The sequence below is a fragment of the Glycine soja genome, chromosome 20, assembly GCF_004193775.1.
Source record: "Glycine soja cultivar W05 chromosome 20, ASM419377v2, whole genome shotgun sequence".
Classification (NCBI taxonomy): domain Eukaryota; kingdom Viridiplantae; phylum Streptophyta; class Magnoliopsida; order Fabales; family Fabaceae; genus Glycine; species Glycine soja.
In genome coordinates this window covers 19740008-19763631 of record NC_041021.1, presented here as the reverse complement: position 1 = coordinate 19763631, position 23624 = coordinate 19740008, and the positions used below count along the sequence as shown (strand labels likewise).

At 40.3% G+C, this 23624-nt stretch overlaps 1 protein-coding gene across 7 annotated transcripts in view; it reads right to left on the bottom strand.

Moving 5' to 3' along the window:
- LOC114402508 overlaps nucleotides 1-23624 on the bottom strand; it is a 34225-nt gene that overhangs the window by 5839 nt on the left and 4762 nt on the right. For 3 of the 7 annotated variants that reach the window (XM_028365108.1, XM_028365106.1, XM_028365109.1), the window contains exons 3-12: nucleotides 19762-19971; nucleotides 4914-4994; nucleotides 4726-4812; nucleotides 4535-4630; nucleotides 4351-4404; nucleotides 3798-4224; nucleotides 3612-3713; nucleotides 2538-2805; nucleotides 2311-2362; nucleotides 2167-2206 (exon numbers count right to left, since the gene is read on the bottom strand). In XM_028365108.1, the coding sequence (XP_028220909.1) occupies nucleotides 2167-2206; nucleotides 2311-2362; nucleotides 2538-2805; nucleotides 3612-3713; nucleotides 3798-4224; nucleotides 4351-4404; nucleotides 4535-4630; nucleotides 4726-4812; nucleotides 4914-4994; nucleotides 19762-19971 (1417 nt within the window). The remainder of the gene's footprint in view (nucleotides 1-2166; nucleotides 2207-2310; nucleotides 2363-2537; nucleotides 2806-3611; nucleotides 3714-3797; nucleotides 4225-4350; nucleotides 4405-4534; nucleotides 4631-4725; nucleotides 4813-4913; nucleotides 4995-19761; nucleotides 19972-23624) is intronic. The other 4 variants (XM_028365110.1, XM_028365107.1, XM_028365111.1 and 1 more) reach the window with 3 other exon arrangements.

The window sequence follows — 23624 nt, the reverse complement described above, 5'->3', positions numbered from 1 at the left end:
GCAGAGAAATAAGGCCAGTACATTAGCCCCTGTAGGGTTGCTGCAACCCCTGCCTATTCCAACTAAGGTGTGGACTGATATCTCCATGGATTTCATTGGAGGTTTATTAGAAGCTCAAGGGAAGGACACTATATTAGTGTTAGTGTATATGCTGACTAAGTATGCTCATTTTTTGCATTAAGTCACCCTTATACAGCTAAGCTAAGGAAGTAGCTGAGTTATTCATTAAAGAAGTGGTGAGACTGCATGGTTTCCCTGCCTTAATAGTATCTGACAAAGACAGACTTTTCATGAGTCTCTTTTGGAAGGAATTGTTCAGGAGACCAGGCACCCAATTGAAGATGAGCACTGTCTATCATCCTCAAACAGATGGGCAAACTGAAGTAGCTAACCGATGCTTAGAAGCTTATTTGAGGTGTTTAACTGGAACCAAACCAAAACAGTGGCCTAACCACTTGGCCTGGGCTGAATTCTGGTTCAATATCTCTACCAAGATGTCTCCTTTTAAAGCTTTGTATGGACAGGAACCCCCTCTTTTAGTTAAAGGAGCTGACATTCCTTCCAGATTGGAAGAGGTAAATCAATTGAGTAAGGACATGGAAGAATTATTGCAGGAACTGAGGAACAATCTGCTCAAGGCTCAGGATCAAATGAAAAGATTTGTGAACAAGCATAGAAGGGAGCTAGTCCTGCAGGAAGGAGATTGGGTCTTTTTGAAACTGCAACCTTATAGAATGAAGTCTCTAGCAAGAAAGTCAAATGAGAAGCTAAGTCCACGATTTTATGGACCCTACAAGGTGATACAGCGAATTGGGGAGGTTGCTTATAAACTGGAACTTCCAGAGGATAGCAAGATACATCCAGTATTCCATATATCCCTGCTCAAGAAAGTGGTTAAGCCCACGAGTTCCCCTCAACCATTACCAACAACCCTGAATAAGAATTGGGAACTGCAGGTCCAACCAGAGAAGATCATGCAGAGCAGAATTTCAGAAAATGGCAGAAAGGAGGTTCTCATCAAATGGCAAGACTTACCCCACCATGAAGCTAGCTAGGAACTTGCTGATGAAATGCAGATTGTTTTTCCTCGATTTGACCTTGAGGACAAGGTCCATCTTGAAGGGGGGGTATTGATAGAGGGGGAAATAGATGGGAAAAGGTGTATGTTAGAAAATATCCTTGGAAGAGTTAGAGAGCTGTCAGTTTGTTAGGACAGCTAGGATAACTAACAGTTAGTTAGTTATAATCAATTGTTAGTAGTTAAGAAGCTATAAATAGAATTGGGAGGGATTAGTTAGAGGTTAGAGAGAAAACTGGAGATAGTAGGAGGATGATGAGACCTCGAATTCATCAGTGTGTGTAACCATTGTGCTGATAGCATTCAACTCTAATAAAAACGATTTTTCCTCTGTTCTGGTCCAGTTCTATCAGTTTATGCTGCTAAAATTGGATGTCCATGTAGCTGATGACATGTTAAAAGAGCAGAGGTGGAAAGAGATTACAGCATCATATGTGGAGGTACAGTTTATTAAGAATTTGCTTCCATCCCAACCTCCACCGGAGCCACCGAACTCAACCCCGCATGCAGGGGCAGTGGGTCGTTCCCAGTGAAGATACAAGGGGTACAAATGTCTTCTAGCAATTGGAGAAAACTTGAGGAGGTTTCAGTGTGCAATTCCAGATTTCAAATTCCAACCTTGAGGACAAGGTTGATTTTTAGGAGGGGTGTTTGTTAGGATATAAGGAGAAGGGAGAGTTAGTTAAGATAATTAGATTATTAATTAGTTAGTTAGAGGGGTTTATTAAAAAATAGGGGAAGAAGGATAGGAGAGAGGGAGATCTTTATCATTTTGTAAATTGAGTATTAACTTTTTGTGAAAGGAGAAGTCCTTTGTGAAGGGGACACCTTGAAGGAGAGTTTTCTCTCCAATGTTTTGTTCTTTTCTTACTATTCCATAAAATCTATCTTTTCTTTCCCATTCTGATTCTTGGCTCCTAACAGTATGATATATTAGTTCTAAATAGTCCATAATCAGGTGGTTACTACTTTTTAAATTTTACCAGAATCAGATGTCTAATATCTAGGATCTTTCATTGTACATAAGAAACTCAGTTCTACACAACAAGCTTTACTAAATTAAAACCCAATGGTCAGAAGATGCAAACCTTTATTATTTACAATATTCCTCTCAATGACTGGATTAGCCTGCAATCAGAATGTTCGTTAGATAGAAATAGAAATTTTTTTTAAGGGAATCTTAAGATAAAGCATTGTCTCAGGTAGCATGGATAGAGATAAAGATTATATACCTTCCGTAATCTCTTGTATTTTTCCACCTCAGGGTGTTCAATCACATTCCTGCTATCAGATAGAAATTATATATGGAAAAGGGAAAGCTTAAAGTCATAACTACATGTAAAATTGCTAAAAGTACTTTTTGAAACTTCTCAAATCTAAAATCCTTAAAGCAAGAGAATGTCCATTCAACTCATAAAGGGTATCAATGATCACTCAATCAACATTTGCATAAGCATACCTGATTATTTTTAGGAGAGTTTGGAGGATTGAAGTAGCTTGCATTGCACTAACTTCACTTCTTAGCATTTCCAGAGCCTCAGACAAACGGTTACAAACAGCAGTCGTGGTGTCATTTATCCTCTGAAACTCTTGATCATCAGGATCAGGCTCATCGGTTTGCAGAGTAGATAAAATTGGTGTGGAAACCACATCATTGGGATCGGGTTCTGCCATCACATTAATTTCTACATCAGATTCACCATGAGCAGGCTCCTTATAAACATTTCCTTCATTAATTCAACATCCAACATTAAAGGAAAATATGGAACCAATTGAATAAAGCAACAGTTAGGACAACAGGGGTAGTAGCTTGAAAGAAAAGGGAAGACATAGTAATTAATTAGTTTGTTAGAACAATTAGTTAGAAATTAACAGAGAGATGGAGTTCAGGGAAAGTTTTGAGAAGACTGGGCAAGTGTTCCATTATGTTATGAAGAGGAAAAAGCCTCAGAAGAGAGATCTCTCTCCCTATTCTGTTAATTTTCAATAAAACATTAAAATAATTTATTTTCTTTATTTGAATTCCTAACAGCAACAGACAGTTTCTGATAGGCCATGTTCTGTTGGACCTGCTCAGAGAGATGGCCAGAGGCCATTGAAGGCATATGTTAGGAAAATTTTAAAACAGACCATGCAATTTCTATTAGATAGTTATATTCGTGTTAATTCAGAATTAGGCAATTATGTTTTATGGCATGACTGTTATAGTGTTATCTGTGTGGAGTGACAGACCTATAGGGGAGTTAATGTGTGAAACTTGTTTTTTGTGGTGAATTGAAGGTGGAAACACCTCAGTAGGGAAAAACCCTGTGTAGTTGTACTGTTCTTAAAATATGGTCTATAAACCAGATTACTCTAGAAAAAAGTAATTATGATTTATGTGTGTGTTCAATCCTTGAATTCAATAGTTTCAATGTTTTAAATTGTTTTTTTCTGCTTCACAGTCATCATCATTGTCAGGTTTATGAATGCAGAATGCCCATCCTTGACAGGAGATGCCTACATAGACTACTCATTACAGGCGAACAATTACCTAGAACTGGAGCAATAGATTTTGTGGATCTTTCTAAATTATCAATGGATGTGTATGTCGCAGCCATATACTCAGCACCTGTCTCCGAATGAAAAAGTTGCGCTACACCAAAATTATTAGGTTTTTGTTAGAATACAGTCTTGCTATCAGTAATTCCTGAACTAACATCATGACCAACAACTTTACCATGATGAGAATCTTCTGGATCAGCCTCCTGTTTCATTCCATTGATAATATGATCGTCAGGGTCAGGCTTACCATTAAGTCCTTTCTCAACATTGATGGCCATGTCAATATCTTCAATTTCTTTGGAGGCAGATATCACACAATCAGATTTTTCAGTCGTATTAAAATAAGAATCAGGATCCAGCTCTTGATTTACTTTGGACCCTTCCAACTTGTTTGCAGAAACATTAGTCAGCCGATAGTAAGCAGCAGCAACAGAAGATTCACGCGCACTTATTAGCTGATCTGTCCTGTTACCTCCAAGCTTCTGAGGATTACTGCTAGTCTCTGCTATAAAGTTGTCTTCATAGATCGCAGTATTCCTTACTCCGCTGAGAGTGTGGCTTGCAGATCTAGTCCAATCTAAACTAGACGCTTCTTGATTTAACTGTCAAAGAAACAAATTAAATCATCATAAGGCACTAAATCAGATAATAATAATAATAATAATAATAATAATAATAATAATAATAATAATGGACTGACAGCCCAACATTTAAGCAAGTGCACGCACCTGCTTATACAGAGCATAAAAGTTCACATCATGTTCAGAGTATACCATGTGTGCCTGAAATAAAACATTAAGTTAATTCAATAACTTCCATTTATCAAATAGACAGTTCTATTTTATGATCAATAAAAAAAAATACGTAAGATCAATAAGAAAAATGATACTTCCAGTGCGTGTTATAGCTTACAAGTTCATGCAGTAGAGTTTTCTTGATACTTTCATATTTCCTAAAACCTTTGAGGTCATCAGTTCGAAGGCGCAATGATATTTCCTCTCCGTGATTCTGTAAACAAGAATGAGAACAAAGAGAGAAATCAACAATAGGATAATGCTGGATACTTAAAATATCATGTTTTCACATCGTGAAGAATCCAATACCTTGTTAAAACCAAGAATGCATTTTGGGCTCACACCAACATAACCAATGGGAGCCATCTCAGTCATAATTCCTACATGCCAACGATGCTATACAAGATGCAAAAAAATAGTCAGAACATGCAGCATATTGTCATTATAGCACAATTACATATCACATAAGTCAATTAACTTGGGGATGTGTGGTGTACCTTGTTCATGACAGCAACAATTCCAGGATCTGCAGCAAGCATGTGCATTCTTTTAAGTGCTTCGGAAGGGGGAGGATTCAGCTGAAGACAAAGGAAAGTAAAATTCATCCATGATCAGTGGGCAAACCTCCATTAAAAAATTTACATTATGAGACAGGTGGCAAAGAATATAATGGAAAATCAATAACCAGTAAAAAAAATCAGTTAATGAGGCAAAATGTCATTTTTTTTTTTTATCTGCAAAGATAAATATATATATATATATTAAAGGAAGTACCAGAGGTACTGATTACAATGTTAGACACCATAAAAATGGTTCCTCAAGCAGACAGCATAAGTCTGATTGGGAACCAAAACTATGGTTAGATGAGTATACATGTGTGTTGAACCGAAAATGTAATCCCTACTACTGCAAAAAATGATGTCGGAGGTTACTCGACCATTGATTAAAATGCAATGTAAAATCCTTCTCCAAATTATGAAGCCAAGTCCACATAAGGAAAATCGCGTCTTCAAACAGTTTGTTTCCATCAAATGCTGCGTCGGAGAATAAGATTCTGTTTCTAAGCTGCCAAGTAGACCATGTTATAGCCAACCACCAATATTGCCATCTCCTTTTCCTAATTCCTTCAACCTGCAAAAAGGGGTACTGCATGAAGTGATGTTTTGTGGTCAATGGAGAGGCACCCTTCAAGTTTATCCAAGACATTGATTCCCACCATAGAGGTTGGACCTTAATGCAATGGATAAAAAGATGGGATGCATCCTCCTCCATCCTTCTGCAAAAGGGGCATGATATATATCCGAAATCTGCACTTGTCTAGCCCGCAGATTTGACTTTGTAGGAAGCCTGTCCCTAAATAACCTCCATGCAAAAACCGCTATTTTACTAGGAATCTTGATTTTCCATAGCTCCTCAAAACATTCCTCGAGACTGTCCACAGCTGCTTCCTCCCAAAACATTGAATAAGCACTATTTGTAGAATAGATACCCGACGGATCTGCTGCCCAGTCCCAGCTATCAGACCCATGATTGTGAATAGACTTACCTTCAACTTCAGAAAGAAAAGTGATAGCCAATTCAATTTCATTGTCGAACAACGGTCTCCTCCAATTAAAATACCACTCCCAACCAGAGTTATTATGCTTCCCCATTTGTTCAATAAGCTGGTGTTGTTGAGAAGAGATCAAGTGGAGCCTAGGATACTTTTCAGCTAGTGATTGCTCATGACAAATCCACCTATGCTCCCAAAATTTCACCTTATCCCCAGCTTGTACCTTCCATTTGAGTTCATGTTGTAGATTCTTACCATGATGTGAATGGTGAATAGCTCTTTTTAAATCCCTCCACCATATTGATTGTAGGTTTGAAACTCCCTCTTCAGTTAAACCCCTCCATCCCCCGTATTTAGCCTCCAAAACTGTAACCCATAAAGCCCCTTGGTGCTGCATAAGATTCCACATCCATTTACCAAGGAGAGCCAAATTAAAAGTGTTGATATCTTTGATGCCTAAACCCCCTTTGTCTTTGGGTAGACACACAGTCTCCCACGAGATTCATGCAATCTTTTTGCTGTCATGTCCCCCTCCCCAAAGAAATCTTCGCTGTATTTGGATTAGCTTGTTGATCACTGTTTGTGGTACCCTGAAAAAGGAAAAGTAATAAATAGGAATTGATGTAAGTACTGATTGAATAAGTGTCACTCTCCCCACAAAAGAGATATATCTCTGCTTCCACCTAGCTAGCCTTCTCTCACATTTTTGGATAGTGGGTTCCCACACACGAGCTCGCCTCGGATTGGCCCCTATGGGTATGCCACGATAGACAAAAGGAAGAGCCAGCTGACTGCAGTTCAAATAATTAGCTGCCACTTGCTTCCACTGATCACTCATGCCAAAAGCACCGAAAGAACTCTTAGCAAAAATGATTTTTAAAGCAGAAACCAATTCAAAGGTTCTTAGGATAGCTTTGATAGCTTTGACATTATCCATAGTAGCCTCACCAAAAAAGATGATGTCATCCACATATTGCAATATGCTAATGCTTACATCATTGCATCCAACACTAAATCCTTTGTACAGATTTGCCCCCACAGCTGTCCTCATCAAACCATTCAAGGCTTCTACTACCACATTGAATAGAAATGGAGCTAAAGGATCTCCTTGTCTAAGACCCCTTTGGGGTATGAATTCTGCTGTGGGGCTGCCATTTACCAAAACTGAAATTGAGGCAGATTTCAAACACCCTTCCATCCACCTTATCCATTTAGAGTCAAAGCCTAATCTCTTCAACATATATAGCAGAAAATCCCATGACACCGAGTCGTACGCCTTTTCATAGTCAACTTTGAAAATAAGACACGATTTAGTGCTTCTTTTAGCTTTGTCAATTACTTCATTAGCTATAAGTACACTCTGAAGTAAGTGTCTTCCTTCGATGAAAGCAGATTGAGCTTCATTAATAATAGAGGGCAACACTCTCTTCAATCTCTTAGCCAATAGCTTCGCCACGATCTTATACATACAGCCTATAAGAGATATAGGTCTATAATCATTCAAGTATTGTGGGTCAGCCACCTTGGGGATTAAGGCAAGGAAGGATGCATTGCACCCCTTAGGAAAGACACTATTGACATAAAATTCATCTAAAAAACGTAAGACATCAGGCTTGATCAGCGGCCAAAACATCTTGATGAATTTGAAATTAAATCCATCAGGCCTGGGGCTCTTGTCACTACCACAGTCCCATATTGCCAACCTCACTTCCTCCTCTGAAAAAGGTGCAACTAGCATGTTGTTCTGCTGTTGGGAGATGATTTGAAAAGTAATGCCATCCAGTGTGGGCCTGTGAGGGTCTGGTTCAAGGAATCTTTGTGAAAAGAAAGCCCTAGCTTCCTCCCTCACTTTATTAGGCTCAACTGTCCATACTCCATCCACCAACACCCCTTTTAAAGAGTCGTGCCTATGATTTGCATTTATCATCATGTGGAAATACCGAGAATTACAATCACCCTCCTTGATCCACCTTGATCTCGATTTTTGTCTCAACAAAGACTCATGGGCTTGGGCTGCTGCCCAAAGATCTTCCTGCAGCTGCTTTCTTTTCTACTCTTCTTGTTGGGATAGTTGTCTTTGGATTGTGTCTTCCTCCAATTTGTTTAATTCAGATTCAATCCTTTTGACCTTTGTAAAAGTATCTCCAAAATGTTTTCTATTCCATCTCTTCAAGCTGTGTTTTAATTTCTTGATTTTTTCTTTAAGGATGTAACCTCCCCACCCTGCTTGCTGATTGGATGTCCAGCTATGATGCACAGTTTCCTTAAATGACCTATCAAGTAACCAACAATCCATGATCCTAAAAGGTTTTGGGCCCCAATCAATCTCCTTAGAACGCAACACAATTGGACAATGATCCGAAAAATTCCTTGCAAGTGTAGCTTGAATACTGCTGGGCCATCTAACAAGCCACTCATGAGAAACTAAGAACCTGTCAAGTCTGCTTCTAGATGCGCCATTAGGTCTATACCAAGTAAACTTTCTGCCCAGCCAAGGAACCTCCATAACCTCCAATTCATCTATCCACTCATTGAATTCTCTGATACAGCTATCCTCAATCATTCTTTGAACATTGGCAAACCTTTCATCTGAGCTTCTTATGGAGTTAAAATCTCCCAAAATGCACCACAGCCCCCCATCCATTGATTGTCTCAACTGTTTTACTATATCCCACAAAATTCTTTTATTGTGTATGTCACATGGAGAATAAATAGTAACAAGGGTGACCAATTGAGCTTCTTGGACCCATTCCCCAACCATTAAAATAAAGCCACTACCACTGATTTTCCTCTATAATCTAAATGAATTATAATTCCATAAACATAGTATGCCACCTGCTGAATAGATAGGTGGCAGCAATTTCCAACTTACATCTACATGTCCCCATAAAGCCTGACACATAGCTTTGTCCACCATTTCTTTCTTTGTCTCTTGAAAAAAAATCATATCCACACCCTCCTGCTTAACCAATCTCCTTATTGCTCCCCATTTTAGACCCCTACCTAGGCCTCTAACATTATAGGAAATTATATTCATTGATTCATGTTGTTGTCATCCCTTCTATTTGCTTCTACTCTGTCCCTATCCTCCATTTGCTGGAATTTTTGAATGATTGCCTCCTTGCTTCCCCCACCAATGAGACCCAATTGTTTGGCCATACTCCATAGTTGAGTTGCCTCAGGAATAGACTGATTGTCAGACTCTAGGATTGCCTCTGAGACTCCATTGCTGACCTGTGGCTGAGGGGAAAGGTCCTGAATAACCTTATGTGTTTCCCCTTGCAGTGTCGAAATGTTTGTGTGCTGAGGTTGTGTGTCTCCAGTATGTGATACAGCTCCTGAAATAGATGGAAGAAAGCCCAAATCTGATTTCTTGTTGCACCTTCTCTGCCGGGAATAAACCTGCCAAGTGTTTTCACCCCCCGTGCTTGTGGGTTAAGGCCCAAAGTGGACCTTTTGTCTTTGGGGGTACAATTAGAAATATCCTGGTCCTGAATTGTTGTATGTGCTGCTTCTTCATAATTAGGGCCCTCCACCTTCTTATATTCAAAATTTCCATGTGTAACCAAGCTGTCCTCAACCAATGCCACGTCACTATCTTCTGCACCGTAAGCTTTTTGACCCTTTTCCAACCCGTTAGACTCCCCAGTACCTTCATTTCCATTTTGGTGAAAATTCTGTGAGGCAGCATCCCTGTTGAGCAAGCTGACCCACTGCCTGACCCCCTTTTTGGCTATACCAACAGTATTGTTGATGGCCGATACCTGCAAAGTGGAATTCAAATTTGGTCCATGCAGGGATGTCGACTGGTTTTCGTCGTTGATCCGAGGATTAATATCATTATCCAGTGGGTAATGGCAGTCATTGTGACCAGTGGGTAAACGAGAAATCTCGTGGTCTTCGACGCCGGCGACAACCATCGCCACGACCTCGTGACGGGCTAAACGCAATTCTATCTCCGGCGAGTGCGGCAGTTGTGGCACCCCCTGGTCATCGACGCCGACAGAGGACTTCGTCTTGACACCCAAAACACCACGCGCTTTCGACTCTGACAAGTGTGGCACGTATTCCGCAAGGTCCCTGTTGATATGCGAGGAGCTATCGAGGAAGCTATCATCGGAGTTAATCTCCTCCGATGACCCTCTCACACTTCTCCCTCTCCGAATACAGTCTTGGTAACCACCGCAACACTCCTCGACGACGTGAACCATGAACTTCTCGTGTTCGATCACTACCTCCACCGTGTGTTGAATTAACGGCCGCCAGGGAGTTTTAATGAGAATCCGCGCTCTGTCCAATCTTCTTTTCTCCTCCACTGAGTCATCCAAGTCCACCAGCTCTCCCATAACAGCAACAATCTGGTTAATATATTTCGGATTCCAGGCCTGGATAGGAATCCCCCAGCATTGAATCCATGTAAGCCTACATCCTGCTCTCAAGCTCAGATTCCACCTTTCGATAGAGGAGAATACCCTTGTACCTCCTCCGCTTCCACCACTCATGAGTTGATCCGCTTCAGTGTCAGTGAGACCCAGTAAGAGGACTTGATCGTCACCCATGTATCTAGGGGTTACGTCCATTCCATTCCCCCAGAGAAGCTCTTCCTCCAATCGTTCAAACATAGTTGGATTTTTTAGGCGCCCTACCCACGCTTCCTTTAGCCACGAAGTGTCTTCTAGTTTGACTTCAATAAGAACCGAGGATGATGAGGTTTTATGGTTAACAAGGGTGTTTGATATCTTCTGATTTCCCGGTCTTCTGATGTTTCTTGTCAGCGCATCTGCGTATGATGTTGGCTTCATATGTTGATTTTGAAACTCAGCTCTTTGCTTTCTGACCGTGCATGCCCGTGTTTGGGTTGTCGCCGCTTCCTCCTTCTGCGCCCCCCTATCATACTTTGGGAGGTTGACAAACAATTTCAACCCCCCTATAACGATCCTGTCAAGCTGCTTCGCCAGGTAAGGGATATCATGCACCCCTATGAACCTAACAAAGCCATACCGTCTTCCCGTGAAATTTCTTCTTTTTGGGATGAAAATTTCCCTAACATCCCCCCATTTTTTGAAATGGTACCAAAGTTCTTTCTCTGTGATGTCATCAGCGAAACGGGAGAAATAGAAGGATGTAATATCCTTATGATCTCTCCAGTTAGTCACCGAATGTGTAAGCTTAGCTCTTCCTATGTTTCCGGCATAGTGCCGTCGGGATACCTCCCCGAGGCTCGCTCTATCTCGCCAGACTCTCTTACCTCTCACTCTATCTCTCCCCCACCCAGTGTTTCTCTCTCTACTCACTCTCTCTCTACTTATCTCTCTCTTCTTGTCTTGCCCAATGATGGGGATTACTATTATGAGGCAAAATGTCATATTCATAGACTATGCTTTCCCAGTCATCACATCACTAGTCACAATGCAAATGCCAGTATAAGGAGCTATAATAGATAAATTATAAGATACACATGATTCTTTGCTTACCACAGACTAATAATTGGTAGAGTATATGAAAATATCCAATAGTATCTTTATCATATCATAGAGCATTTTAAATTGTATTTAGGACTAGTTTCCTTATTTCCTCATTATCTTCTATTCGCTTAGTTTTCATGTTTTCTAATATTTTATGATTTGTTTTCCTTAATAAGGGTTGATGCTTTTGATTTTACATATCATATCCTCATATTTTAAAAAATCACATCACATCATGTCAAGTCAATATCAATTTCATAGTATTTTTGTCTCTATTACTATAGTTAAAACTCTAATTTTAATATGGTAACAAAGTGGTACTGTTATCTTTGATGTGTCCCACCATTACGCTATTGAGTTATGAAAATCCAGAGCTTCATTTTATTCCCATGTTTTTATTCCTTATAGCAATCTCTTTTTCTTGCTTTGTCTTGGATTCTCCTTTGTGCCTTCATTGCACAGATTTTCTCTCACAAGTGTTTACAATAATAGCATCCTCATCTTCATATTCTGGAATGTCAGCACCATGCACTACCTTCCCAGCCTCCATTCAACCTCAAACTTGTCCCTTGTTTAATTGTTGATGATCACCATTTCTGTTTTAACCATCATCAAGCCCAACCACACCTATTACAAAAGTCCTTATGCAAAAAATCTTGTCCACTTTCATAGCAGTTTCCTATTAAGAAGGTATATGTAAGATCCACCTTGTCCTGAAGGTGGAAGTGAGGAAAGGTTCCCTGAATTGCTACTACTAGTCCCCAACTATTTTCACATTCTGGTAGGTGTTGCAACTTAATGAGCACCTCCACCACTCTTGATGCATATCTTCTAGATTATAAAACTGCTTCAGGCTGGACTTCTAACTCCTGCTTTTTTTACAACACTTGAGGCAGCAGTTGGGGAGTTTGACCAGGAAGAATGGCTCTCTTCAAAAGGGAGACATGGAAGACGGGATGCATGCGATTCCTGGCTGGTAAATCTAGCTTATATGTGTAGAAAGAGACAATGGAGAAAGAGAGAGCGGCATGAGTAAGCAGTAATTAGGTACTCTACAATGTGTAGCTACCCTCATATTTATAATACTAGGTTAAGCATATACAAGCACTTGGGCCAATACATACTAAAACCCATTTATTCTAAACAGCTCTAACATAAACGACTCTTAACAATATGCAACATTCGGCCCAATCTTTTTCGGCACTTGATATGGCCGATAGAAGCCCAATACAGCATCAAAACCTTCAGATTTTGGTAAGCCCACAATGAAATTCATGCTGATGTCTTCCCATACAGCATTTGGAGCTCTATTTTATTCTCATTCTTTCTTCCTTATAGCAATCTCTTTTTTGCTGCTGCTGTCCATCACTAGTCACTTTGTCTCAGATTCTCCTTTGTGCCTTCATTGCACAGATTTTCTCACATTTTTACAATAATAGCAACCTCGTCTTAATGTTCTGGAACATGAGTACCATGCACCACCTTCCCAAGCTATGTTCAACCTCAAGCCTGTCCCTTGTTTAATTGTTGATCACCCTTTCCATTTTGACCATAATCAAGCCCAAACACACCAATTAGAAAAAAGTCCTGATGCAAAACTCTGGGCCACCGTCACGGCAGCCACCTAGCAATACACTTCATTGTATTAGAATATTAGAGCATGTGTTGTATAACTGTATAAACAGATTTTGTAATTTTGTGTACTTGTAAGGGTTGTTAACCTTTGCTAACAGCACTTCTCTAGCCTTAGATATCTGATAACAGATTAGTTAGTTTGTTAGTTGATTCAGTTAGTCTATTTGTTAATTCAGTTAGCCTTTGCTGTTAGTTAGTTAGATTGTGTTATTGCTAGTGTAAAGGTTCAGAGGTCTATGTATACCTCTCATTGTAACCAACTCAGATTAACTTCTCAGTCTAGTAATAATATCAGTCTTTTCTCTCAATTTACTCATCTTCTCAAATACTTTCTCACCTTCTCAAACACTTTATCACTCAGTTTTATCAAATATATTGCAGCTACAATTATTATCAAATCAGAACTACAGCCAGAATATTCCATAATATCTCTATCCTATCTAAGAGTCTTAGATTATCATTCGGATTAATTTCCTTATTTTCTCATTATCTCTTACAATTGGTTTTCATATTTTCCTATATCATGATTTGTTTTCTCATTTAACTGGGATTGTGATAGAACTGGACCAGAACTGGGGAAAAATCGTTTTTATTTGAATTAACGCTATAGCACAATGGTTACACATACTGAGGAATTCAAGGTCTCATTGCCTTCTTACTATCTCCAGTTTTTTGTCTAACCTCTAACTAACCCCTCCCAATGCTATTTATAGCCCTTAACTAACTAATAATTTGTTATAACTATTATCCTAGCTGTCCTAACAAACTGACAGCTCTCTAACTCTTCCAAGGATATTTTCTAACATACACCTTTCCCCATCTCCCCCTCTATCAATCCCCCCCCCCCCCCCCTTTCAAGATGGACCTTGTCCTCAAGGTCAAATTGAAGGAAAAAGGGTCTGCATTTCCTCAGCAAGTTCCCAGCTATCTTCATGGTGGAGTAAGTCTTGCCATTTGATGAGAACCTCCTTTCTGCCATCTTCTGAAATTCTGCTCTGCATGACCTTCTCTGGTTGGACCTACAGTTCCCAATTCTCATTTTGGGCTGTTGGTAATGGTTGAGGGGAACAAGTGGGCTTAACCACTTTCTTGAGCTGGGATATATAGAACACTGGATGTATCTTGCTACCCTCTGGAAGTTCTAGTTTATAAGCAGCCTGCCCAATTCATTGTATCACCTTGTAGGGTCCATAAAATAGTGGACCCAGCTTTTCATTTGGCTTTCTTGCTAAAGACATCATTCTATAAGGTTGCAGTTTCAGAAAGACCCAATCTCCTTCCAGCAGGACTAGCTCCCTTCTATGCTTGTTTACAGATATTTTCATCTGATCCTGAGCCTTGAGCAGATTGTTCCTTAGTTCCTGTAACAATTCATCTCTGTCCTTACTCAATTGATTTACCTCTTCCAATTTGGAAGGGATGTCAGCTCCTTTAACTAAAAGTGGGGGTTCCTGTCCATACAAAGCTTTAAAAGGAGACATCTTGGTAAAGATATTGAAGTTGGTATTGAACCAAAATTCAGCCCAGGCCAAGTGGTTAGGCCAGTGTTTTGGTTTGGTTCCAGTTAAACACCTCAAATAAGCTTCTAAGCATCGGTTAACTACTTCAGTCTGCCCATCTGTTTGAGGATAATAGGCAGTGCTCATCTTCAATTGGGTGCCTGTTTTCCTGAACAATTCCTTCCAAAAGAGGCTCATGAAAAGTCTGTCCTTATTAGATACTATTGAGGCAGGGAAACCATGCAGCGAAGACTGCTTACAATCTAATGAGGGGGGCAGGAATGGAGGGGATACAGGATAGGGCTTTTGAAGAGTTGTGGAAGCTAAAGGTGCCAATCAAATTTGCTGTATTCGCTTGGAGGCTCCTTAGAGATAGGTTGCCTACTAAAGTAAATTTACATAGAAGACAAATAGTGGTCCCAGATAGGAGCTGCCCATTTTGCAGAAACATGGAAGAGGAAACAGGACACTTGTGTTTTCATTGCATGAAAATCATCCCTATTTGGTGGGAAACGTCATCATGGGTGAACACCACTGGAGCTTTTCTGAAAGATCCAAGGCAGCACTTCCTCCAACATGGTATGATAATGGTGGATGGGATAAGATCGACTAGATGGAAATGTTGGTGGTTGGCTGCTTTTTTTTTTTTGAATTGCAAAGATAATTTATATTGATAATTAGAAGTACCAGTGGTACTACATGTTACAATGAGAAATAACATCTGAAGATTAGTCATACAGGCACCCATCAAAATACAACACATAAAACCTGCCCTTCCTAATAGTGTTAAATAAATACTAAAGACATTGCTGAGGACCACTGTGTAAAAGGGACAGTGAAGTCCTTTTCCCACCCCTTCAGCCAGGTCCACATAAGGAAAAGAGTGTTATCTGCCAATTTAGAGATATCAAAAGGTTGATTCTGAAAAATGATATCATTCCTGACTTTCCAGATTGAGTTTGTAGCTGCCAACCACCAGATTTTTCATCTTCTACCAATAGCCTGAGTTCCTGCAGTAGGAGCATGTTGGAGAAAATTATTCATTGGTCTACAATGGATGGTTCTGTCTTCCTTCACCCAGGATAAGAATTCCCACCACAAAGGCTGAATTTTGTCACAAGTGAAAAATAAATGGGAAGCAGACTCAGGCTTGCTGTGGCAGAAAGGGCATAAATCATTGTTAGTTTGAATTTGCCGCTTAGCCAGGTTGTCCTTAGTGGGAAGTCTATCCCATAACAACCTCCAAGCAAAGGACAAGGCTCTCGGGTGGTTGGCTGTAACCTGGACTATTTGGCAGCAGAGGAATAAGATGATTTTCTCCAATGACTCTTTTGATAGTAACAAACTGATTGACGACGCATCATTCCTATTGTGGACATAGTTATCGAACTTTGAGAAAGGCTTCTCAACACACCTTAATCAGTGGTCTAGTAACATTAGAGAAGGGTTCTTGTACTAGTAAACATTAGAAATAGTTTATCTATATCGGGTCAGCCTGTTTTGGTTCTGTTTTAGACTCTTATAAGTCTCATTTGGAACCATCTACATGGCCACCCAACCAGCTGTAATTCAGTACCCCTGGTACTCTGTTATATTTATAATATCTATCTTTGCTTATCAAAAAAAAAATGCAGCCTCACCACTTCTTTAATGAATAACTCAGCTACTTCCTTAGCTGTAAAGGGATGACTTAATGCAAAAAAATGAGCATACTTAGTCAGCCTATCCACTACCACACAGGTTTCACATGCAGCAACATAGACCCTTATAGTTTCCTTCATTCTTGCCAAAACACCACATTAGCCACTCTCTTGAAGGTTCTAAATAACCCTAAATGTCCTCCCAAAGGGGAGTCATGCAATTCTTTCAAAAGTAAAGGGATTCTAGTGGAATTTTTTGACAGAACTAGTATAAAATTGTCCAAAAAGAGCCCTGTCTGAGAGAGCCTTGCTCCAAAAAGCTAGAGGTTTCTCTTCCTACAATAAAATTGTCCCCAGTCCAGTTCCTGATACATCAGTTTCCTAAATAAAACTCTTAGAAAAATCTGGTATTGCCAAAATAGGAAACTTCCTCACTGCTGCATGAAGCTCTTCAAAGGCATGAGTAGCTTCTTCCCTCCAATGAAATGCATCCTTCTTGAGCAGTTTATTCAAGGGCTATGAAATTTTCCCATAAGCCTTCACGAATCTCCTATAATACCCTATTAACCCCAGGAATCCTCTTAATCTTTTAGCATCTTTAGGCCTAGGCCACTCAGCCATTGCTGTCAATTTACTAGGTTCAGCTTCCACACCCTTTCCTGAGATGATATGCCCCAAATATTTCAATGAATTCTGACCAAAGTTGTATTTTTTCTTGTTCACCTTCAGTTCATGTTGCTGCAAAACTTGTAAGATTGCTTTCAAATGCATGTGGTGGTCCTCAAGGCTACTACTATATACAAGTATATCATCAAAAAATACTAATGCAAACTGCCTTGAGAAGGGTCGAAGCACCTCATTCATAAGTGCCTGAAAGGTGGATCGTGCATTAGTCAACCTAAAACGCATGACCAAGAATTCATAATGACCCTCACGAGTTTTGAAAGTTGTTTTCTGGATATCATCTTCCTTCATTCAACTCTGATGGCACCCAGAATGCAAGTCTAGCTTGGAAAACCAATCAGTCCCCCCAATTTCATCCAATAATTCCTTTATAATTGGTATAGGGAACTTTTTTGGCACAGTAATTTTGTTGAGTGCTCTATAGTCTACACAGAATCTCCAACTCCCATTCTTTTTCTTAACTAAAATAACTAGACTAGCATATGGACTAGAACTAGTTCTAATAATTCTAGCAGTTAGCATATCTCTTACCATCTTTTCAATTTCATCCTTCTGGTAATGTTGGTATTTGTAGGGCCTTAAGTTGGGAATCCTGGTTCCCTCCTGGGTAGTGATAGCATGATCTCTTTCCCGATCTGGTAGTAGCCCTTGAGGTTTCTGAAAAACCCGTTCAAACTGTGTCAGCAGCTGTACCACTTGATCAAGAACTGCTTCCACACACTTCTCTCTCTCCACCTTTTTTAATTCCACCATAAATCCTAGTTCAGACTCCAACATGGTCCCCTCGATGATTTTCATGCGAATGGCAGCTTTTATCAACTCTGGTTCAGCCCTTAATGTGACTTTTTTGTTCTGCACTGGCACTGTTAATGTCAATTTCTCAAAATCGACCTCAATCTCCCTCAATCCAGCCAACCATTCCATCCCTAACACCAAATCCACACCACCCAATATAATCAAGTAACACTTCTGTGTGAACTATAAATCCTGCAATTCAATAGGCAAGGATCTACACACTCTTGACACCAAACCTTGTGTCCATCTCCTACTTCTACAGAATATGGGCTTGTAGGGGTTACCTCTAACCTTAGCTCCTTAACTAACTTCACTGATATGAAGTTATGAGTGGCTCCAAAGTCAATTAGCACAATCACCTTTTTATTTCTAATTTTTCCCAACAACTTGAGAGATTTCCGGGTGTTAAAGACTTCAATACTATGCAGGGATAATTAGTGAAACTCCGCCATCTCTTCCTCCTTATCCTCCCATTGCTAGCTCTTAGGATCTCCTTCCTCCTCTTCTTCCATGATCATCAATCTAAACTGTATTTTTGCACACATTTATAGGATTATACTTCTCCTTGCATGTGAAACACTATGCCTTCCTCATTTTTCATTTACCTTCGCAGGAGACAAATTGTGGAACATTCTTCTACCTTTCCAACCATGTGTCCCTGTTTTTGCAGCATTATGAAGGTCAGCCACCTTATTGTTTGCTGGCTTCCAATCCCTTACCCACTTCTGTCCCAAATGAACGTTTTTCTGCAAATTACTCCCTTAACCATTACCCACGGGTAACTTTCCTAAAATTTTGTTCTTATCCTCCACTTTTCAAGCCTTAACCATGGCTTCCATCAAGTTCTTTGGTTCTGAAGCCTAACCTCAGTGCTAATCTCTTCCTTTAACCCCTTGAGGAACACTTCCACCAGAAATGGCTCCTCCAACCCTTTCACCATTCCAACACACTTCTCAAATTGGCCTATGAATCCCTGCATTGTCCTTCTATCGCAAGAATGATTTGGATTCCAAGATTCCCACCATTGGAACCAACCCAAAGCTTCCTCATCCATCGTGACCATTACAACCTCCAGCTTGTCCTCTTCCCTTACAGCGCGTAACCAGAAGTATCGCTCGATCTTTGTCAACCAGCCCATAGAATCCTCACTGTCAAATATGGGCAATTCCAAATTCCTCCACCGATAGCCATCATGTGCCACTGTACCTTCATCTCCTTCGCTCGCATCAACTACGTGCACGTTTGTCGCAGGAGATTTTTTCTCCCATGCCACCCCAACCTGTGGATCATCCCTTCGATCGAACTCAACTGCGATTCCACTACTTTGTGATTCTCCTCTACCACTTTCTCCATAGCTTCCATACGTGACTCCATTCTTGCGTTTGCCTTTGTCACCATTCACGATTCTACGCTCCAAGATCAGAGCTCTGATACCAATTGATAGAACTGAACCAGAACAGGGGGAAAATCATTTTTATTCGAATTAATGCTACAGCACAATGGTTACACACTGATGAATTCGAGGTCTCATCACCCTCCTACTATCTCCAGTTTTCTGTTTAACCTCTAACTAACCTCTCCCAATGTTATTTATAGCCTCTTAACTAACTAACAATTGGTTATAACTAACTAACAGATAGTTACCCTAATTGTCCTAACAAACTGACAGCTCTCTAACTCTTCCAAGGATATTTTCTAACATACACCTTTCCCCATCTATTTCCCCCTCTATCAGATTGTTATTAGAATAAATATGCATTAATGCATTAGGTTTTATATATCATATCATCACATTGTAACTAGTCATATCATATTATATCATATCAAATCAATACAAATTTCATAGTATTCTGTCTGTATTCTCTCCCTCTATACCTGAAACCTTATCATTTCAATAATAATCATATAATCATATAGTAAAACAATGCCTATACTCTTGGAACATTTTACCCAAACACCATATTACTAGTAACAACGTAAATTCAGGAGTATAAGGAGATATAAAAGATAAATATCAGAGATGCATGATTCTTTGCTTGAGCACAAACATCAAGAATCATATAGCAAAATAATACCTCTATTCCTGGAATTTGAAGTGTACGAAAATCACAAAATATATACTGCCCTTGTGGAAGTTTCAATGAAATATGAGGTCCATGGGAAATTCTCTGTTTCTGTCTCTTCTCCTCGTCCTCAAATCCAGCTATTCTTAAATCTGTTTTTGCATTTTGTAAAACCTCTTCAACCTCATTTGTTGGTACACCCATCATTATAATTGACCTGGCCTGCAGAGTAAAGATAGTGTGACTTAAGGGAACTGTACACCAATTTAGTCAACAAATCCACCATATCCAGTGGTAAAATAGTGCTAATACAAGCATACATAAAATGAACAAAAAAGACTTCTTATATGAATAAACAATTCAATGAATCCTAGTGAAGAAATGAATTAGGATAATAAGAAAAAGATTTCTGCCATTTCACTGTAGAGTGTTCCTCAACAGAAAGGCTAATGGGAAGAATGAATTATATTTTGACATTTCAATTGAATAACCTAACATGAAAAGAATTTTTTTTCCTTTCCATATTCAAAAAATTTAGAACAATTGCAACCCAAGATGGAAGGAATAAATAAAATGATAAAATAGTTAGTAGAATAGTGATAGGAACTGAAACTCAGAGTCAAGGGAAACAAAAAATAAATGGATAATCATGTTATTAATCAAAGTAACAACAAGAGAAGTAGAGAAGAACTATCTCGGCTGAGATATTCCCAAAAGCAATGCTCGTCACAGTGAATAAATCTTCCTCAACAACGGCTACAGCTAATGCCCAAGATATTTCCAAATTCCACTTTCCCAACATATCTGTAAGACAATAAGTCTATAACTTACACCTCTCTTCTCACTCACAATGTTCCCCCAACAAAATAACCAACTTCTCACTCACAATGTTCCCTCCCTGCCAGCTCACTGTTCTTCTTTCTTAGGTTAATTTGGAACTCATATCACCATTTCACCACCTCTTCTACTCAACTATGCATGACATTGATCAATGGGTTCAAGGCTCAGACTCCTATCAAATAGCATATCAAAAGAACCACAACCACTCAAGTCTGCTGAAGAATGTGGGTCAAACGATCAAATTCTATCCTGAGGCTTGAAATCTCAGAGTTCTTAGGATAACAGAAAGAGGAAATGAAAAATGGGAAAGGGAATTTTCATTAACCACTTAGCAGTGATGTACAGATAGGTATTTATAGACTGTTCTGTCTTTATGACAGCTGTCACAACTAATTCTAACTACCCGAGATTGCAGTTTAAGAACTGCATCGCTTACAATACTCTAATACTAAGCAGTCAATTATAGTTTTATTCAAATAGGAACTATTAGGGAAAAGCAGCTACTACAATGCAAAGATTTATAGAACCACAAAACTATATCCATATGAATGAGACACTAAGAAACATATTTTTCATCTAAAACTACTTCTTTCATGGGTAGAGAGAGAAACACTGGGTGGGGGAGAGATAGGCTTAGAGATCATGTAACAATGAGAGACAGAGTGAGCTTAGGGGAGAATCTCCGACGGGTATACCTAGGAAACAATGGAAGAGACCAGCAAAACGCCATCTCTAACTAGAGGGATCACAAGGACATCTCAACCTTCTACTTCACTCAGTTTTCGGACGACATTACAGAAAAGGAGCTGTGGCATTATTTCAAAAAGTGGGGGGATGTGAATCTTCATACCCAATCGAAGAAACTACAATGGAAGGCGATATGGTTTTGTCAGATTCAAAGGGGTTAATGACTCTCACTACTTGGCAAAACAGCTGGACAAAATCGTTATTGGGGGATTGAAGTTATACGTTAACATCCCAAGGCATGGTAGGGGGATGCCAAGAAAGGTGGCCTCAGGAAACAAACAACAGAACTACGCTGGGAGTAATCACAATGAAGCTGATGGAGCTGCAAAACAGCACTGTGTCAAGCAGGGCTCATATGCGGCGGCACTGGTAAGAAACATCAGACCCACGGGACAAAGGCCGGCTTACAATAGCCATGCCCAAAGACATCAAGCATCCTTATACTCAATGCACCTCGACATAGGACCAGAAGACAACAACTGGTTGAAGGAAGCGTGGGTTGGGCGTTTAAAAAATGTTTCCATGTTTGATAGATTAGAGGATGAGTTACTATGGGAGACAGGAATGGACTTATCACCCAAGTACATAGGGGATGATCTACTCCTTCTAGTGGGTCTCACTGATGCCGGAGCAGAACAAGTCATGAACGGCGGACAATACGGCAGTGCATCGATGTTCTATTCAATAGAGAAATGGAGCCCAAGCTTACACACAGGCTTCAGGCTAACTTGGGTGCAATGCTGGGGTATCCCACTTTAGGCTTGGGATATGAAACATATTCAGAAGATATTGGTAGCTTTGGGGGAAACGGTGGATATGGATGACGACGCAGAGGACAAACGCAGGCTAGACAGAGCTCGGGTGCTCGTCAAGACCCCATGGAGCCCGACAATCAAGCACACCGTCGACGTCCATATAGGTGCCGAGTGCTTTAAAGTGTTTGTAGTGGAGGAATGTGGCGGTGGCGACCATCACTACCGTAGAGGACGCGGCAGTTTCAATGGATCGTCGGAGGAGATTGACTTCGACAACAGCCACCTCGGGAACCTAACTCCCAGATCGGCAACTTCTCTTGAGAAGGTAGGAGACATGCAAGACCCACCGGCGCCGACAATGGCAGCTGAGCCATGCAGGACGCCCAACTCGCCCACCGCCGGCAGCGTCGACCATGGAGTAAGCCTATTATCCAGTGGACAACGGGTGCGCAACCACCCACTGGGTAAAGCCATTAGCCCGCAGATCCTACGCAGCACTCCACAGGTCACATCAGCTGATCAGATGAGGTTGGTAGGGTGTTAGGAAACGGTCACCTACCTTCCAGACAAAACATCCAAAATAGGGGTGATTCAACGTGAAGGGAGCGCAAAATGTGAAGTCAGGGAGAACCAAAGACAAGATAAAGGAAAAAGTGAAATGGGAGAGAGCAGTGGGGCGGTAGAGTCATGGACTGCACCAGGAAAAGAAATTTGTGACGTGGCAGCAACAAGTGAGGTGGCAGTCACACAAACCTTGCATGGCGGAAGTGAAAATGCTAGAGACAAAAATTGTAAAAGGCAGGAGATCTATGTGGTAGCACAAAAAATTGACTCAAGTAAGGAGGGAGATAGCAGTCACGTGGAGGAAGGTAGGCCCAATAAAAGGGTGGGGCTTTCTATTTACACCCCTACACAGGCCACACAAGTTTTGGACCTTACTCCACAAAACAGCAAGGGAGGATCTGAAAGTTATTGTCAGGTATACTCCAAACAGAGGAGGTATCAAAAGAAATTAAATATGGGTCATCTTGCCAGAAATAGAAACAGGAATGGTTAACTTGCACCCTCTGCAAATAGAGGATATGACTCAACACGGGCCTGCTGTCAACACCAACAATGTCCCGAATCCAGAACCAGCACCACACAGTGAAGGCCAAGAAAAAATGTTGGAAACACAACAGACTGAAGAGGCTATCAATATCTGGAACATGGCTAAGCAATTGGTGCTACAGGAGGAGATGCACAGCACATAATCATTTAGAAATTAAAGGAAATGGAGGAAAGAGATAAGAAGGAAGCAAAGAGGTTGGGAATCAACAGCAGCTGTCCATGAATATTGTATCATACAATGTCAGGGGTTTAGGGAGGGGAGTAAAATGGACAGCCATTCAAAGATTGATCAAGAAGGAGAATGCAGACATGGTATGTTTGCAGGAGACAAAGAAAGCGCCGATTGATAAAGCCACGTGTCAATCATTATGGGGGGAAGCTGAGGTTAGCTGAGAGATTCAACCTGCTAATAACACAGTAGGA